At 39.1% G+C, this 20,735-nt stretch overlaps 1 protein-coding gene across 1 annotated transcript; it reads left to right on the top strand.

Moving 5' to 3' along the window:
• The first annotated feature begins 13,013 nt into the window (after window positions 1–13,013).
• LOC108900792 (beta-1,4-galactosyltransferase 1) lies at window positions 13,014–18,466 on the top strand. The gene is made up of 2 exons (XM_018702028.2): window positions 13,014–14,327; window positions 15,633–18,466. Exons 1-2 carry the CDS (start codon window positions 13,932–13,934, stop codon window positions 16,299–16,301), a joined length of 1,065 nt encoding a protein of 354 aa, XP_018557544.1. The 5' UTR covers window positions 13,014–13,931; the 3' UTR covers window positions 16,302–18,466.
• Window positions 18,467–20,735: the final 2,269 nt, after the last annotated feature.

Raw genomic sequence — 20,735 nt, 5'->3', positions numbered from 1 at the left:
TTTTCAAAACCCAGAAATGATGACAGAATGATGAATCTTTTTAGCATTCACAAGATCTCATGATTTACAGGAACATACAACTGAGGCCTGAAGTAATGCAGGAGTTAACCTAAAAGGGTGAGAAGTCAAACTAGAAGATCAAAATTTTGTTCCAGGGATTTCTAAGCTGATCAGACACTCACTTCACCACCTGTAAAGAGAAATACACTCGTACATACAGTTATACACACACACACACACACACACACACACACACACATACACAATAACACCTTTCTCCACCTGTTACTGGATATGGCACACAGGCCTGAAGTGAGGCACTCAATGAATAGATCCTTATTGATTTCACCTAAACAGCATGTACTGTAGGGCCAATCCAACCTCTCAACAACTGACTGATGCTACATCTCCTCTGCAAGCAACTAACCCCTAGCATGAACACACACACACACACTCACAGTTCCAATCTTCAGTGCACCACATGCATGTGCACCCAGCACAAACCCTCTCCCCACCACTCCAAGCTCCAAATAACCTCATGAAGTAGGGTGAGGCTCTTAACACATCTAGCAAACAGTGGTGGAAACTGAGCAAAATACCCCCTCATTGATCAGTTGACGGCACCCAAAGGTCAACAAGGCAGCTCTCTCAGCAGGCTGAATGGCTCACATCTAGTCCTGTTGGCAACCGATGAGCTAGCGAGAAACTCTCAGGACTTGAGTGAGATGAGCTAATACCTGATGAGTAATTTCAAGCACTGGAGAGAGTGTTTTTTTTTTTTTCTTATTTCCATTTCGTTTATCTCATGTCTAGTTTGTTTGCTAAACTGCTGTCAGCATGAATTTTGCCTTTGCTGTTTTACTGATTTGTTTTTATTAATATTGCATGCATTTTGACAAACTGGGGAAGACATATCTGATGGCAAAGATTGTGTACAAGCATTAATGGTGTATAACATTACAGGAAGGAAAGAACTACGTAGTTTGTAGCTGATACAAGGAGTTGTATGTGACTTCAGAGATGCTGATTCAAGAGGCTGGAGGCTAAGTTATCTTTCAACTCATAATTTTCTGTATATTTAGTAAGGTAGTAGTAATATTGCTATCATTTCAGAATGAGTAATGTGTAATCACGCACCCTGCGAGGCGCTTTAGTTCAGGTTTTGGCACATGAGCATTTGATATCTAATTCACCATTTTTTCAATGATTTCGATTTCATGGTTTCCCAGGATGTGTTCATTTCTTTGAGTTCATGTGTGAGCGCATGCTAGGGCATCTGTGCATTGTGTGCATGTGTATGTGTGTCACTGGGGTAATTAGGAATAGGAGGGAGGGAGAGATCAAAGCAGGCACCTTACACTCTGTTTCAGTTCTGATATGAGTATGCGACTGCATATGTGTGTGTGTGTGTGTGTGTGCTGATCTCCTCCAAGCTTTGATGCTGTAAGCTCCGCCAGTTAATATACTACGGATAAAAATACTACACCATGTAATCTGGCATTTATCCCTCGAGAGCAGGAGCCCAAAATGTGACACATGTCAAGAGAAAGGAGGGAGAAAGGGAGAAGAAGAACAAGGGGGGAAGAAGAGGAGCAGTAATAGAGGTGTTTTTTCTGCTGCTCCGAGATGATTCAAAGATTGTCAGAGATTCTAACTGTGCAGAACAGTTCCCATTAATTATTAGGAATTAATTCAGCACGGTAAAGTACAAAAAGAAGACAGATACCCAGGTCCTTGGAGATGCATTACAAGTGTGCTCGTAGGGTGTGTAGAGTTACTGCAACACATAACAGGCAGCAAAGGATGAACCAGGCCCCAAATTTAGTGACATGAACTGTATGTCATAAAGGACAGATCCAAAATTAATTATCTTGGGGGGGTTTATACTCACACTCTTAGAAATGATCAATAACTTTCTAAGGAGAAAGGCTTTTGTTAGTGGTTAATGGTGGTGACGTTGAAGTCATGTGACCATGGTGCAGTTCATTTATAGCCTAATGGTAGCTTTTTACTTCTGGCAACTGTATTTAGGCTTCAAAAATCATAAAAGTGGTGTTCACTTGAGAGGATTATCTTGCTGAACAAAACATTTAAGAGTCGTAAACATCTGTTGGTCACAGAGCTTATTTTCTGCAATAATCCAAAAGACAATGAAGAAATTCCACTGGCTTTTTGTTGAAGGAACCAAGGTGATGCTGCAGCACTCTATAGCCTGTCTCTACATTAGCAGTGATGGATGATGTCAGATGCAGTTCACTTCATTTTGGGTCTTAATGTAGTCTGATAAAACTGTCTCTACATGTGTCTCAGGTGAAACAGCCCTACTGTGATGACAAAAAAAGCCATCATGAAGCAAAGCAGTTGTATTACACTGTGCTTGTGCATAGGTTGCTGAATGCATACTGGCTGTGTTGTGGAGACTAGGGCTGCACAATTAAGAGTTAGTCTCTCAAAGCAGATCATCCTCCATTGGCCCAGATTTAGGCCAAGTGATGTTAAGAAGTAAAAAGAGAAAAAAAAAAGAAAAAATTAAAAATCACGAGAAAAGCCTGTATGAGACTTGTGTCTGCACTGCAAAGCAACCCAACTAACTTGTTCAACCACCTGAAAAATGCACCACAAACTGCAGGATGAATGCATGAAGGTCACTGAATCCTCATCCTTGTCCAGCATCACCTCATCCATAACAGTGACATTTTACAGCATATCACCAAATCCACCCAGTTCCCAAAGACAGACTGAGATAATCAATGTAATCACGTTCTATTTTGCCAGAGGTATGTGTCCAATAAACAGCGTACATGACAATCCTAGCAACATGGTGCTAGCCAACACAGAAAGCCATGAATGGGACTCAGCCTTGTTTTGCACTCCCACTTGCTACAAATGACTGATTTGAACATTAACATTAACCGTGTGGTTGTACCTGCTATTTGTCTGGTTTCTCTTTCTATCACACTACAACCACAACACAAGCGTTGAAGCCAAAGCAATAACTTTCCTGAGCGCAAATGAGAACAATACTGTCAAACAGGGCGGAATTGTATTCATGACGTTACAATGACTGAACAAAATGGGCAATATCTGCAGTTTTGTCAGACAGAGACTAATGCACAAAGCCTCGAAATGACTGATAATAGTTCCATTGTATCTGCAAGACAGACTCCTGATGTCACAGCAGTTTGTCCCATCACTGTATCTGTCCTGCAGATACAGTTCCTAAAAAATATGCTATGCACATGTATGACCAAACGTGGTGGGTTGGCAATATTTGTGCAACATCGGAGCAGGAACAAGATGTAGAAGTAACATTTATGCATCCTCATGGTACCTCTAAGACTTACAGTCAACCCAGGAGAGAGATTATCTTTTGCGTTCTTCTTGTGCATCACTAATGGTGGAGATCACTGACGCCTCACTTGCACAAATGGCAGGCAGTACACAGTTTACTCTAGATATAGTTTGGTTCAAGGTACCAGCTTTATCATTTTTTGCATTCTCTAATTAAAACATGCTCTTTCCAGTGGAATGATTGTTTTGTGGTAGACTTTGTCTGACACACATCTAGTGGCTAAGAAAGTGCTTGAGAATTATATTCTATATGAGGTTCAACATGATGATACAGTGTGCTCCAAAGTACAAAAATATTTTTAATACAATTTTCAGCAAGCCATAACTTGGAAAATATGCAGCTGTAGACAAGTATTTTAGAAGTTAAAAACATTTAATAATGTGAATAATAATGCAAAGTAACAACTTATGCAACTTTGCAATTCTTTAGCAACGCTTGTTTACTAGGGCCACAACCCCTGTTTTTTAAAGCCTCCAAATCTCACAAAATGAAAGAAGATACAAGCCAAAATTCGCCAAGGGCATATTTGTGTGCACCCGCAACACCTGTGAGAGGGAATTTTCCTCGACAGGACTTATTGTTAACTGACTGCACTCCTATCTTCAGCCCAACCATGTGGACGTGCTCGTTTTCTAACAAAAAATATGAAAACAGGCTATAGACGGACGTGTTGAAAATGAATTTTCACGTCAGCATTGCTGTCACTCAGGTGTGTTCAGTAGTTAGACATGTCAAAATTATAGTAGTTGAATCATAGTCAAAAAACATTTTTTCCTTGAAATGCCCATCCCTAGTTCACACTGACATTCTCCTCTTTATAGATGTTGCACAAAAAACCATGATGCAGACTGTATTTTAACCACAAAGTTGAGCAGCTGTCATATCCACACTATATTGGCCTTGATTATCATAACATAAGTGTACTTAAATAGGCCCCATATAATTATCAGATTTATAAGAAGATACTTATTATCAAATGACTCTAATCAAACTTAGAAAGAAAAAACGTCCCATTATTCCCACATCAAACGATATAAGGAGAAATGTCATTCCAAGAAAAACATCAAAAAGCTGTGAGCTATAGTTAAGAGACAGAGAAAAGGTAGGCAAGGTCACCAAAACACAGAGAAAGCATCTGAGATGAGAAAGACTAACAGTATGTAACACCATCACAGCACAACACACGAATGCAAATGTGATCAAATGGTCCTTCAGCAAAGAGTAGACTACACAGTATGTCAGAAACAATATGATGACAGGCAGTCTGGCCCTCTGACCAACCATTTTCAAAGAGCGAGAGATCGCCAGAGACTAACTGAGCCAGCTGAACACAAAGTATGTTTATATGGCAAGAAACAGAAAAGGCAGAATAAGTGAGACAAGCCAAGAGAACAGCAACAAGCTTGACAATTTAATACAAGCCACAACACGCTGCCTGCACTGTCCACCACCTCGGGATTTCTAGTTAATGGATGAAACTAACTAGATAACCAATGAAACCCTAAAAATTATCAGTTTCTTACCTTGTAGAAGTTTTGCTATTCCGGATGTGCTGTGCGGCAGCTGCAGTCGGTAACTCCACTCTCTGAGAAATCACATGGCAGACTAAAAAGGATGTCTTTTTGTCGGTCCTCTTGTATGGCAACAGCTGAGCCATAACAAATCTTATATTTTACACATTTTCGCGCGAGTGTCTCTGATTTTTTATTCCCGTCCGTTCGGCTGTCTCCTTTTTTTCGCTCCTCTAACGTTAAAACACGTCCTGTAATCCTCCATGGCGATAGTAGCTAGCAATGTCGAGGGGTGGCCCAACTCTGACCACTTCATGACCTTTGGCCTCACGGCAAACGTATTTTATTTATTTAATTGGCTAATGAAGAAGCGTTAATTAAAAAACGTTTCACCTGTGCTTTTTCTCTGGAGTCAAACATGCCTGCTTTAAAAAAAAAAACGGGCAATCAGGGCGGATGTAAATCTTGTCAAATTGAAGCTAATTTCAGCAGAGCAGTTACAGGGCCTACAGTGTTGAGTAATTTGCATTGAACTGATGAATTTTTACTCATACATTTTGATTAACTAGCTTGGGGCTAGTTGATTAAAACATTTGCAAATATAATAAGGAAAGTTCAAGTTCTATTTTGTTGATAGCAAAAGGGAAAATATAATAATTTGACTCTGTGTGTGTGTGTGTGTGTTGCAAGAGTGCAAGTGCAGAGCAGAGCCTTTTCTGGCTTGTAAAGAAGGTAAGCCCTGTCAGCTGTATCTAAAATTTGTCTCTCCATTTTATGTATTTGGCTGTTAATGGAGCTGATGCCACACACACACACATACACACACACACACATACATACACACAAACACAGCTGGTGATTATTGTGCTCTTTGCCAGAGTGCCAGTAAGAGGACCATAGACATAGAATTGCCTCCTGATCCTCCATTTGCCTCACCACAACACAACACAGAACTACAGTGGGAGTGTTGTACAGTGGTTACACAAAGGTAACAAAATCCACCAAATCTAAAATCCAAAATGTAAATGGCAGACATATAAGTGGTATTCATTTTCTCATATAACTCTCTGCAATAAAGCAAATACGCATATTTCCCAAAACGTTAAGCGTTTCCTCTAACTATAAATTAGCAATGGGCAACCACTGCCAGGGGAACTCCTCCAGCCCTGAGGCTAGGGCCTTAAGGGGAGTACTAGGAGTATTTCTGCTTTCTGAAATATTGTACATGTCTTTTCAGGGTGAGAGAAAACCAAAGGAAGCTCACACACACAAAACAGACCACTTGAGCTTCACACAGAACTATCGTCATACAGCAGGCTTCAAAATAAGAGACTTCTTGCTGTGAAGCAGTGTTAATCCAGAGCTGATGTGACTTCCTATGCAGGTTTTTTTTTGTTTGTTTGTTGTTTTTTTTTTTGCATAGTGTCATTGTAGCAATACCTGAAATGAGATTTTAGAAAACAAACTCACCTAAGCACATTTAGTATTTTCATTCAGAGGCAATTAATTATTGCAATTCTAGGACTGTCTTTAAGCTCTGTCTATGCATGAATCTTTTCATCTAACCTGTAATGAGAGACGTCTAAGCAGTGTTATTTGTGCATATTGTCGTAACGTCAACAGCAACTATTACATCAAATTCACAATGAATGACAGTGTTGCTGGATGGATATTCTCACTCAGCAGTGAAGAATAGGCAGGACCACATTATAGAACAGTGGCAGGCAAATAAATGAGCACAGAAGTCTATCTACCTGAGATAGAAAGGACCTGCGTTAATGAAGAGGGAAATGAGTGAACGAGTACGTTAGTGAGTGAGACAGCTAGTGCGTGGGTGTTCGAGGCAGCAAGTGTGTGACTGAGCGAACAAGTGAGAGAGTGTAAGCCTGTACAGAGCTACCTATCAGGGGTGGGAGAATAAGATAGTTAGGCTTAAAGACCATACGTCAATGGCCCCTAATTGCGCGTTTTTCCTTCAGTCTCCACTTGCTACTGACACATTGCCCCAGGGCCTATTGGGAGAACTGCGGCTTCATGTCACATCGAAAACGAGAGCAATGGATGATAAGGGGAGCAGAGGACGGTGCGTGTCGTTTTTCCCTCTCTGGGTTCTCGAACCCAACCCTGTGACTCAGGGCTGATGCTCCAGCTCTTGAAGAAAGGAAGTTGCCAGTTCAGCTTTCTCTTAAATAGTGCAAATAGTCGTAGCCTGAAGGCTAGAGTGGCAGACTTGTGACCACAAAACTGTTTGATCAAGTACCTGGACAGACTGGGGAAGGTGGGATATGAGGGTGGAGGAATACTGCTCTTGAGCAAGGCACTTAACCTGAAGTTTTAAAAGAACTGGTAGTGGCAAATATAGACTGGATATGTGAGGTTAAATGTGTACCCTGCGTAACTAAGGGATAAATCAAAAATTGTTTCTTCCAACTCCAAAAAGTGCTTATTATTTTGGGCTGATTTATATGAATGTGCAACACCTGTATGAATTCAAAACATAAACTTGACATATTTACCCAATTCACCCTCTAATAACAGGAGTCATTTCCTCAGTTGTGGTTTATATCTTCTCCTCCTTCTATTTCAAGTGGTCATTTTTGTTACTATGAAGGATGAGGTCTAATGTTCACGTCCAAATATTTCTTTGTTAGGTCTGTGCTGGTCAGACCACCACTGAAGATAAATACAGCCTCTGAGCCCAGTAATGCAGCATGACTCGTTTAAGGTCACCAAAATAGACTTTATTTTGATTTTCCCTCTTTTGTCCATGCAGCACTAACAATGCAGGATGACATGTCTTCAAAACAGTCCTCTCAGTCGATATAAGTTTATGCTCATATAACACTTGGTTCATTTAGTAAGTTCTGTAGCCAGAACCAACAGTGTTTAAAGACACTGGAGCTTACCCAGTACCAAGATGTTGTTTTGACCTGGTTTTACTTTTTATGTTACTGTTTTTACATAGACTAAAATAAGGATATTTTGATCCAGTGTTTTGACCCAGTGACACAACATGCTCAAGTTAGACTTGTTCTACAAAGCAGTGTGCATATGACATTCAAAAACAACAAAAGATACACATATTATACATAATTTGTAACAAATTTAGACGTGTATGCTCACATACATTAAGGTGCAAAAGTAAATTTCAAAAGCAAGGTGGTCTTTGAATAAAACTGCATAGTGTGGCACAAACTTTATTTGTTTCAGAAAGGAAATGGATGGAAAAGGATGAATGAAACAGGAAATGAGTTGATGGAAAGGTCTCATCTCTTTTTATTCAGGCAAAAGTTAGCCTGCATGTTGCTAGGAGTCTGGGTTGATTTAAACAGTATCAAACTCAGCTGATCGTGATCAATATAATTCGAAGGGGAAATTTCAAGTTTAAACTGAGATCTGAGGACTATGGTGTGTATTGTAAACATGTAAAAGAAAATTATGAGCATCTAGTCCTCTCAAAATGAGATGGAGAGCTTTTTGATTAATTGATTTTGCCATGCAAATTCAAATAACTTTATTTCTGTTATTTGTTACAAATGAAATAAAAGCTGTGGAATACAAATGCTGCATATATCAAAAAGCAGATTTTGTCAGACTATTTGGGCAATGAGAAGCAGGTGGAGTGCAAAGTAAGGCTGAGAGGTGTGCACACATACACACTCACACACAGACACACACGCACACACACCCTCATACAGAAACACGCACAAACTGCTTTGTTCCCCTGGATAGACCATGGAGCCATCAAAACCACTCTGATTCTGAATTAGCTCTGATTGGCTGTCATTGCAGTGTGTCCCACACAGCTGAGACCACTCAAAACCAAGCACACGCACACACACACACACACACACACACACTCTTTTATGGTCTGGGCATCATGTTTCACTAAACTGCTGAGTTCTCTAGGCTGTAACTAGGGCTGTTTTAGGAGCTGTGGTTGAATATAAATGTGCATGTTTGTGTGTCTGTGTGTGTGTGTGTGTGTCTGTTTTCACGTCTGTCTATATAACTGCAGAGAATGTGCTGTATGCAGTGGGGGAATATATGTGTTGTCCTGCGAGCTTTGTGTATTCTCTGACAGTCTGCCCTAGGCTAAAAATGCACTGACATTTTTTGACATATTAAGCTGCAAAAAAATCTGAAAAAAACCATGTTATATATACATATATATTTTGTTAAGTAATGCCTTGTGTCTTCTCAACCACAGCCCTTTTATTGTTATTCTAATCTTGGCACCACTGTGGTCATGTCTGATTGAATATTCCAGAGCTATTTACAGCTGCTTCAGTATCAAAGAGACTGAGTGTGACCCATGTGAAAATAAGCACATGTGAGTGTGAGAAAGTCCTGGTATTTGCAGAAGTGAACAGTATCTGCATGCATGTGCTGTACTGTTAAAAGATTAGGATAATTACCAAATTATTAGTACTTATTCATTAAATCCCTCTCATATGATACTGTTCAACATAGCCTGATTAAAACTGTGAAAACAAGTCTTTGTCACCACAACAGAATTCAAACAAAAAATCTTAGATCAGTGGTACAAACTCCTCACCAAAGAGCAAAGGGAAGTGCTTGTTTTAAAGTTCAGCTAATCTATTTAATTAAGAAATTATACAGGCATAAATATCACTGACACCACAAGCATGCATGTCAAGTAAAATGTTCGTCCAAAAAAAGCAGACCCGCCCACCTGCAAAGGGATTCCACAGTGCCAGAAAAGACTTGTGTGGCTAAATCAGCGGGGGTATACCAGTCTTGCTAGCTCAGTCTGGGTTGGATATCCATCCAACAAGCTTCTTTGTCTGGATACAAATGTGCCTCGGTGGGTATCATTCTTGTTCTCAAACTCAAGTCGGTGGGAGCAGCAAAAATAAGCAAAAAAGAAAGTGGGAGGAGGTGTAAAAAAAAAAAGAAAAAGAAAAAAAAAGAATGCTATTAAAATGTCCAAGCCAAAGCTGGATTCCATCTATAGAGGCCTTGGGATCAGGTTTCTCTTCAAACTGCAGCCCATTTCTCCAAAACTGTGTGGTTAAAAACAGAAAGCAGAAGAGGAAGAGATACACACGAGCAGTAACATGCATAAACACTCACATAAGTACAGATGAGTGTGCATGTAATATGCGTTTTTGTGTTTGTGTGTGTATACGATATGTATGAGTGTACTGGAGGGTGTACAGCAACCTACACACAGGCATGCCAAGTCACTGTAATATCAAAAGGACTTTCCTCGCTTGCTTGTTCATTGTTTATTGGTGATACATGAGTACCCTCTAGTGGTGATATACGAGACAGCACTGATTATGTACCTTGTACCATGTATGACCCAAATCAGCCACAGAAAACATCTCACAAACAGCCAGATTCATGGCATTTAACATAAAAGCAAACATATCAAACAATGAAGATGAAACCAAGACTATAAAAGACAAAAATCGAAACACAACAGCAACACAAAAAGAAACAAGCTGAGAGGCAACATGTCCAGCAATCCCACACTAGAAGCCTCTGCCTTCTGCCACTGGTAAAGGAGCTTTTAAGCACTTCTCTAATGCCAGGTGCAGCTCGTTGATGGCTCATCAGGTATCACCTGGGTGGAGCTAGTGTTAAGACAGGAAAAGGACAGAGCACCACAAACACACAGCCGTAACACCCTGTCTGTCAAACTGTCAAGCTGCCACAAACTACTGATTAAAATCTCAGTGGCTGGAAAAACAAACATATATTACTGTAATTTAATTCTAGTGTCTTAGGGGTTATAAATTCAGCTTTTATGGTTGTTCTCAGAGCATGCACAGAACACAGAATTATGATTTAAGCAAACTGTAACATCTTAGTCGGGCACTTGAGGCTATTGCAGCCCTGAGAACTCAAGTTCAGCTGAGTGCCAACATCAACATATTAACCATGTATATCACATAACTGAAGCAGTAATGAAAACAAAAAAGAATCCCCATGGTGGACATGATGGTCCGTAGTAAATGCTTTAAATAAGCAAGTAGGGGACAGAAGCACATCTCCATCAAAGTCCTGGGAAAATGGTGGGTGATGTGGGAACATTTTTCTTTTTTTTTTTTTAAACCTGTCTCCCACAGCAGTGTCAGTAACACTGCTCATTACACAATGCTATGTCTTATGTAAATATAATCAGCAGATAGAATCTGTAGCATGGGAATACTGTGTAGGCCTCACTCAGCCTCAGCAAATCTGGGAAAGGATACAATTAAAACTGATAAGAACAGTAATGGAATGATGCATGTGGGCAAATCAGTTTTGTCTTTGTGGTGGTAGTGTATGGTCTGACTGAAAGGCATACAAACTGAAGTTGAAAGTTAATAAAAAATAATAATAAGTAATAAAAAATACAAAGTCTCAGAAATCACAGCACAGTCAGTGGGCGAAGTGGAGGTAAGTTTGTGCAGATGACACCAGACTGCCATAGTTTCAGCCATCTTTCCACCACACAAGCAACCCTGAAAAAACTGAAAACAGAACTCTTTTTTAAAGCCTACCCAATTTCATGTCATCTACGACAATACTTGCATCAAATGATAAGGTGTTTTAAAAAATCCCATTCACCCTTTAAACCACCTTGCCTGTATGGAGCAGCATGGCCTCCAGGGCTTACAATATTTCCAACAAGTAAAGGCCTTTGCTCTGTTATGTTATTATCAGTGACGTATTTTAGTGTTTAAGGCACATTTTGAATTTCCTGTGACAAACTGAATGGCCTATAAAACCTTATTACTCTATTCTCAAAAGCCATGCTTTCCACTGTGACTGGAAACCAGGTTGCCACATCTTGCTTGAAAAAGATAAAAGTACCACTAGAGGTCACTGTTTGTAAGGTTTAATGACAACCTGTTGCACATGTGGTTTAAAATGAGGCAGTGAGTATAATGTGTGCTCCTGGGTGGATCTTCAGGTAACATGGTTGCATCCAGATTATCTGGGTGTGAAGGCTTTGACAAAGCAAAGCACTTTGCCAATAGCTTTGGATACTTAACAGCTTGCTCCTGTCCTGACTAACAATGTCAATGCAGCACACTGTGTACTGTCTGCTGCCTCTTAGTGCAGCACAGTGTGAAAAGTTATAATGTACTAAGAGAAGTTACAGCTTTAAAATGAATTAATCCATTTTGATATATAGTTACTGGTTGATGGCCACTACAGTCAAAATGTATTAAAGCATAAAGCATAAAAGCCAGTCACTTAAATATGTGTAGCCAGAAATTATCTGATCCCTGTTTGCACTTTTCCTGATGAGATGTCATGATCATATTTTATTATCATATTTCTGTGCTTCAAATGCTATGAAGTTTACAGCACTAGTGTACAAGTTGCCACTGCATGCTTTTTCAGTCAGCTATTTCTGGAACCACACAGGCCACTTCCTGTCACTCATATGTTCTACATTTTTCTTGGTTCGACTCTGTTCTTGAAACACTCATCTAACAAGTTCATTTGTCATGTTCATTTGTTTATGTTTGATTATCAGAGTTTTTACTCTCATGATGGAATATTTTGATATGGACATGTTAAGGGTTTGTCACATGACTGAAACACTGGCTGCTTTGTTTTCAGTGGGAAGTCTGTGCACTGATGTCACATGAACACCACACATCTCTAATTAGTTTATGACTAAAACTGAGACATTAAGATTATTCCTTATTACTTAGTTGCATTTTTACCTTAATGAAATATAATGAAATTTGAACATCTTCATAATGGCACATTAATTTCTTGGTTTCACAGAATGTAAGGATACACAAGAATATAAGAAATGTCTTTTTATGGTGCGATAAAATAAATAATAATAATAAAAAATAAAATAATAATAATAATAAAAATAATAATAAATGACTAAACAAATAAAATATTTTCCTCTTAAATTCTATTCAAATCTGTTTGTGGTTCTTTTGAAATAGATCCTCTATGTGACACCACACCCCTCAGCTCCTCTGTATCAGGTTTTAACGTTGTGGCTGATCGGTGTATACCCACTGTTAGTTTTACTCTTTGCTAAACTGGAAAAGCAGGTCCTCTTTAAATGCAAGGTTCCTGCTTTGAACAGTTGGGTGTGATCAGTGTAACTAATAACCTTCCCACTTGCCTGCATTCACGTAGGGCCAGTTTCCTCATTTTTGATGGCACTCCCCTTGCTGCTTCCTGTGATTGGTTCGTCTGCACATAGATAGGAAGTCAACTGCAGTGTAGGACACTTATCTGTGACATTCCAGAGGAGAAATTTACCGGAGGCGGAAATTTGTTCCACTTACAGCGAGGGACAACCCTGTCTTGCCAGTTGTAGTGTTTTAGTGTGTCTCCCAGGACACACTATTTTTACAATAGTGGCAACAGGCAGAATCACATGGATGTCTACACATTTCCTAGAGGCACATGTGGACAAGTTTCAGAACCTGAGATGTATAGGAATTACTCCTAAGGATCTGGCTGTAGATGACTTTCAAGACTGACAGCCTCTGCTGTTCTTTGAGGACTTTTTGAACGGCTGTGGGTAACCTCCTGGTCTGTCAAGTTTTACAGGATTCTAATCAGGAAATTCGACACTGTCAATTACACGCCAGTAGAGGGCACAGTTCAACAACATACAGGGAGTATCATTATTGCTCTGTTCACAATAGTAATACTGTTTATTCTAGAGACCCTATAACAAATAAGTAGTTTTCCTCATAGTACATTATATTGTGTTTGTTGGGTTTTTTTGTTTCACATAAATTAGCATCAGTCTAAAAATACTTGGAGATAATATACAAATTAATATAACAGTATTGTAGACATACTGAAACACACATTATTACACTTGAACCAGTCATTAGATATTGGCTAACTTAAGTGGGAAAATTAGAAATGATTAACTACAGGTGTGAGGCTCAACCTGATCAGCTGACTTGAACAAGGAAGCTGCTCAAAGAAAATAAAAAACTTGTCTGGTTGGTCTTGTGTGTGGACAACCTTTGACTTGCAAAGAGAAATGCAGGTAGCAGAGCTTTACCAGAGCTGTTCAGTACACAGTAATCACTTTTAGGGAAGGGGTAGCAAAAATGCTGAAAAAACTCTTCAATGCCCTGGCACTTTTTGCTTTCCTCAGCCTGGCATGTTATGTTGTATTTTTGTTATACAACAAAAACAGCACTATAACTTACATTATTAAGCCGTATCATGTGGCAAATGGAAATAACGCCGCTTTTTGGAAGATAGAAAAATATGAAATTGAGACTGAAGCCACAAATGTCAGCCAAGAGAAGACACAGACGACTACGACCACCACTACAAGAAAACCTCTGGATCCCTGCCCTGACAACCCGCCAAATCTTATTGGGCCTCTCGCTGTGGACTTTAATTATACACTGAATTTGGATAGGGTGAGAACAGATGTCAGTTCTTCCCTTCAGGATGGAGGACGGTATAAGCCACCAGACTGTATCGCCAAACAAAAGGTGGGTGAATGAATGCAAAGACACAGAATAAAAAACAAACAGAATAACAATGAGAGATAGATAAAACAGCAACTGAAAGTTTACCATGATTTTGTAAAGACTTAGAATCCGTTTTAAAAAGAGGTGTTAAAACTCAGGTGAACATATTCCATATTTTATTACAAACACAGGATAGTGTTGATCATTACTGGGCAGTCCCAGTCTGGAAATAAGCTGTGTTAATTTAAGTGGATGTTTTTTGTGTGTATTTGTCCTTCAGTCTTATGCATAATGAATTCTACATGTTTATAGTAAAAACATATCAGGTATATTTTGACAAGTATCAATAACAAAAAACATAATTTAGATATCTGAATGAAATCAAGTTAAAACAGAAAGCACACTTACATTTTTCAGATTAGTAACCACTACATGGACTCAAAAGTCCAATATTTGTGCTCAACATCTTGAGCAATATAACTTCCACCTCATTATATGATTCACCTCAGACAGACTGATTACTGCTAATCTTACCCATGGCTCTGATCAGAAGCAGTGAGAATCTACCATCCTGGCAAAATCATATTCTTAAACCTGCCCTCCCCCACTGCCTCGCTCAGTGACTCCTGGGAGCATGACTTGGATGATGACATCTCTGACAGCCAGTTGAGTGACATTCTTGGGCTGGTGCTCTCCTCATCTATGTGTACATGGCATGGCCTAGGAGTGCTAGACAGAGCCTAATTCACCAATGGAATTGGAGTCAACAGAACAGAATTTCCAAATATAAAGATGTATGCAATAGATAGATGCAATCTCCAGCTGACCATCTGCATATGTTCTGCGCTAACACCCTAACTGCTTTGCCCACTACAATACAGCATGTCACTGTCTTTACAACCCTGTTGTCTAGACGTTCAATCCTTCAACAGCATTACTATATGTCTTCATGTAATGATCCTCTCATTTTACAGCTTACCTACAGCTGGTTTACTGACTTGTTCATGTCTGCAGAAAACTTAACTTATATTTTACACACCATTAAAGATAGGTATGTCTCTACGTTTTACAGTATCAGTATTATTTGATATCGAAGCTATATGCATCCTACGATAAAGGATTTTTTAAGCCAATACTGATGGCAATATTTAGGAGTTAAAACATTTTGATGACAATACTGTATATCAGAGGAGCTGTGACCAAGACACATGATAAGAAGGACATTTTAGAGTTGAAAAATACTTTATGGATAATAAAATGTGATTTCCCAAATGCTTACATGAAATACTTACTTATCTCCTTTTTTTTTTTTTTTTTTTTTTTAAGGTGGCAATCATCATCCCATTCCGAAATCGGCACGAGCACCTGAAATACTGGATGTACTACCTCCATCCTATATTGATGCGACAGCAGTTGGACTACGGTGTATATGTCATCAACCAGGATGGAGAGGGAGTGTTCAACCGGGCTAAACTAATGAATGTAGGCTATGCTGAGGCACTGAAGGACTATAATTATGAATGCTTTGTCTTCTCTGACATCGACCTGGTTCCCATAGATGACCGTAACCTTTATAGATGTTTTGACAATCCCAGACACCTGGCTGTGGCTATGGACAAATTTAACTTCCAGTTACCCTATAACACCTATTTTGGTGGGGTTTCCTCATTGTCCAAGGACCAGTACTTAAAGATTAATGGCTTCCCGAATGCTTACTGGGGCTGGGGCGGTGAGGACGATGATATCTATAAGCGAATTATCTTCCGTGGAATGTCCATTTCTCGGCCCAACTTGGTGTTGGGAAGGTACAAAATGATCAAACATAAAAGAGACTTGCACAATGAGGCTAATCCAAAGAATCCTGACAAACTGGGCAAAACCCAGTGGACCATGGATAAAGATGGGATTAATTCCCTCCAATACACAGTCAAGGAGATTGTGAGGGATATACTGTACACTTGGATCACTGTGGATATTCAAGCTCCAGAAAATTGAATGAAGATGGAACCTGTGGATCCTGGACTGGTGTTGACTTTTGAATCACTGGCATTTCAGACACAGGATTCAGACTAAAAGTGGGTGGTACTCAGCGTATTCTGTGTGGAGTCGGTTTATGCTGTTAAAACCCAGTCCCTGAAATGGGTCTTAATTAACCTATAGCAGATGTATGTCTTGTAGGTGCGGGGTTTTGTGTGCAAACCTGTGGGTGTGAAACGAAGTTAGGTTAAGGTTAGGGTTGAATAGAAGAATGAATAGAAGTCAGTGTAATGTCCTATCAATGATAAATGCATAAGTGTGTGTGTGTGTGTGTGTGCGTGCGTCTGAGAGTATAGAGTGAATGTAAACTTTATGAAGTTCAGGGATTCTTTTCAGTTTTAGTTCATTACTTGCTATGCCATGCTATAGAATGTGAAATAATGCATTTACACTGATAGTCAATAATAACGCGTCGCCTTTAAGATTTGAAGATATTTAACCATATGTCTTCTTGATGAACAATGGCATGATTTTGACTTTTGATGAACACAAAATCAAATGAGATCCACTGGTTTGAGTATTCAGACTATTGGGCCTAGACTTAATGGCAACAACTGAATGCAATATACATCACAAAATGCCCAGGCTTAATTATAATAAGGTCATGTGTGTTCACTGACTGTCAGTGTATTTGTAATTTTCTTACATTTGTCATTCTTTCACTGAAAAAGTCTGTTCATGGGGACTGAAGGATTTGGAAAGATTGTGGTTTGTATTGGTTAACACAAGACATTTTTGGGAAGGTTGCACAATGCCAGAAGAGTTTTTGTGTATTGCAAGGGCAAATATCACCCCTGAAATGGATGACACACTGAGGCCAGACAGGAGCTGGTTTTATATTTAGATTAATTTTGCTCTTAAATCAGTTGAATGTAAATTAGGCAGTTTTACAAATATAAAGACTGACTTATTTTAAGTCTAAAAAGTTACCACCCCTACACCCAACTCAGAAATACGAGCCGTGTTTTCATGATGACAATCAGTGACAGCTGTTGAACAGTGGTAGGAAGACATGGTTCACAGTTAGCGGTCTGTTAACAATGTTGTGGAACAACAAATGACAAGCAGACTGCAGAATCTTTTAGTATACAGCAGCGGGGACCTTGTCTGTAATTTGCATTTGTTAAAGGAAGGAGCCTGACCGACAAGTTAGCAGAAGTATTGAGCCCTGCCATATAAAAAAGCCACAGCATCTAAGCTTTGCTACAGGTTTGCCTTGCGTTGAAAGTTTATTTTACAATACTGCAAGGTTTTTGTATTGTTACAGGCTGGATTTTCCCAGTTAAATGTCCTGTAGCTGTTCAATTCTTATAGAAGGCAAACATTTTCTGCCAGAATCAACAGAGATGAATGCAGGCGTGGTGTGGCGCAGTCAACCATTTATTTTAGTTTGAAAAAAATATTAAAATTAGGCTTACTTAAAAAAAAAGTCAATAACTAGGCCTAACTGATGAATTTAGACTTCTATCTAGTGAAGCCTAGTTTAGATTGAAAGTCTATTTTTGTGAAACCTCCCCCAGGAGTGTTGGGATGGGCAGTGAGATGGTGAAGGGTTTGACATTTATACAATATACAGTTCTTCATTTGCATGATTTCATTATGTTGATACATTTGTCTTTACTGTACCATGCAATTCTGTACATGCAATAACGTTTTTTTTTTTTTGTATTTGACATTGCTGTTACTGTAGGTTCTCACTGCTCACTGTGAACATGGGACATTTTGTACCGTAAAGGTGCACAATGAGAGTGAAAACCTGCAAATACACTTCTTTTAAGTTGCTGTCTGTTAACATTACTACTTTGTGACACGACTTCTTAGACTTTTGACCATTCTGGGTTCAGAATGATAAAAATTGGATGGTAATGTGATAGTGGCAGTGAAGCTCTGGGTCATGTAATGTTTCATTAAGTTTTATTGTATTTTTTTGTTTGTTTTTGATTTGTTGTTGTTTTTTCAGTTTTGACTTATTTATGGGCTTTTGCAATGATGTAGTGTTCTGCACAGTCCAAACTGATGACTGTACCTATGTTTTGACAGAACTTACCAGTGAACATTAAAAAATAAATTAAAATTATGATAATCACTCTCTGAATGAGTAATAAACTACTTTAATTTGTGCATTTCCTCCACTGAATTTGTGCATGCAAGCTGGAATATCACCAGCAAACACTGTTTACCAACTTTGCCTCTCTATATTCAGCAGATCTAGTTGTCATCTGTACAAAATACAGTGTTTAACCATCCTTGCAACAATGGAAAATTTCCTGGGTGTCAGTTACAACTTTAATCTTCTCTGTGGTGTATCAAGTTCACAAAAGGCTCCTGTTATAATTGTCTTGGATCAGATAACTTGTCTTAGCAACCTAAAAACAAAAGCAGGAGTGGCCTCCGAAGAAGAGATCAGTGTCAGATTTGAGAACAAACTCTGTTCTTACAGTTTACCAACAGTCTAACAGTAATATAACAAGCACGCTTCAGAGATCCCGCAAAGCTCAGAGTATTCCTCTTTACTTTATAATAAAGGAGAGCAAACATTTGCTCTTGTCAATTCCAATCCTAGTGGGAAAGGAATACATTAAAGTCACTCTCAACAGAGACCTCAGTGAGGGACTAAAATCCTGCCCATCTTTACCATGATGAACTGGAGTGACCTGTTAGAATACATTTTTCCAAAACGTTTTTTAAAAATTTCCACATTGTTTTGCTGGGTTAGTTTCTCACCCCTTGCATGATACTTCCATGGTAACAGATACAGCTGGAAGCCTGCGGGTTTCAGAGAAATATTACCTTTTTAATCTGTACATGCAGAAGGTGCTTGCTCTATAGCTCTCTGCCCAGAATATGCACCACATACAAACACAATCATATATAAGTAATGTATAAGGATACAGCCTCTTAATATTTTTTTCAGCATTGTTGCCACAGTAAATGAGAGGCAACAGAACACACTTTTTAGGGGGAACCAACTCTTTTTAATGCTGATGTTGAGTTCATGATGATAACTGGTTATTACAGTCAGTATTAAATAGAGGAACTTATTTTAAACTAACAAATGTTTCAGCACAAATTCTGTGAAGTTAAAAAGTGAATTTACTATTGAATACAAATTTCAAGCCATTGTTCTCACCATTAGACCTTTAAGCTCTGACCTCAATTGTAAAAGGAAATTCAACTCATCATTCATCTTGTGATTCATAATTGAATTCATACTCTATTTTGCTGCTCACAAGCTCCGATTCAATTTGGAACCTAATTTAATATCTTGTGTCCTGATCATTTCAAAGACAGAATTTGTCATTATAGAGACACACATGCTTGTTATATTTTAGGGCTAACTCATTGCTTGAAAAGCCATGTGACCTGAGACATTGTTAGTGATCCACTGAAGGCATCCTGGTGCACTAGTTTCTACCAGATTTACCTGTTTGGCTCTCTGCTGGACTCACTCGTCACTGTGCATCTCACTGTATTGCTCTTTACAGTGTACACCCAGTCATAGAGTCAAAAGCTTGTCTGTTGATGAATTATTGACAAGTGCAATTACACAACATAGCCCTGAGAGCAACTGTCGCATCATACTGGAGAGAGAGAGAGAGAGAGAGGGGAAGAGAGAGTGATAAGCGAGGGAGGATAGAGGATGGAAAACAAAAACAATACCAACAGGGAGAGGAGAGTGCACACAGTGGAAAAATGGTGGTAGAGGTGGTGGCTGTTCATGAGGTTTCTGGTGGTACAGTGCAGAACCTTAATTGAGGAACTGATGTGTTTAGAGGATGTGTGCTAAAGGTCAGAGCACTGTTTAGAGAATTAAACCTCATTTATAGTGTTGCTCCTTATGCTTCTATTGATGGTTTAGGTATGTTTACACTCTGGGCACTCTAGGCAAAACATTTATTTTTTCTGTGATTACAGTTCTTTTTGCAAGTGCATATCAACATGTGTATGTGCGTGTGTCTATATAAATGTTTCATTGCACCAGTTCAGTTCCAATCACGTCTCTGTTAGCTTACAGACCCAACACTCTCCCATCCTCCTTCCTGCCCAGCCCCCTCTTTTCATTGGTTGACCTAGTGGAGTTACTATGGGAACGACTGTAGAGAGGCTGCCATGCAGAATGTGGGGTACAGCTTTTGAATGGTGCTTAAGGCTCCATCATACACACACACACACACACACACACACATGCACATGAAACCCTACCTACCATCAATATTATTATTATTATCATTTTTAGAAATATGAGTATGACCTTCATTGTTCTCTGTCCTTGCTAGCATTTTGCTCCACCTGCATCTGAAATGTAATGGGTTGTTTTGTGGAAGGTTTCTTTAATTGGTAAAATGTGTAGCTTATATTCTACATCATCTTTTATAAGACAACTTAACTGCT

The sequence above is a fragment of the Lates calcarifer genome, linkage group LG24 (assembly GCF_001640805.2).
Source record: "Lates calcarifer isolate ASB-BC8 linkage group LG24, TLL_Latcal_v3, whole genome shotgun sequence".
Taxonomy (NCBI): domain Eukaryota; kingdom Metazoa; phylum Chordata; class Actinopteri; family Centropomidae; genus Lates; species Lates calcarifer.
This window is presented reverse-complemented; position numbering and strand designations above follow the sequence as displayed.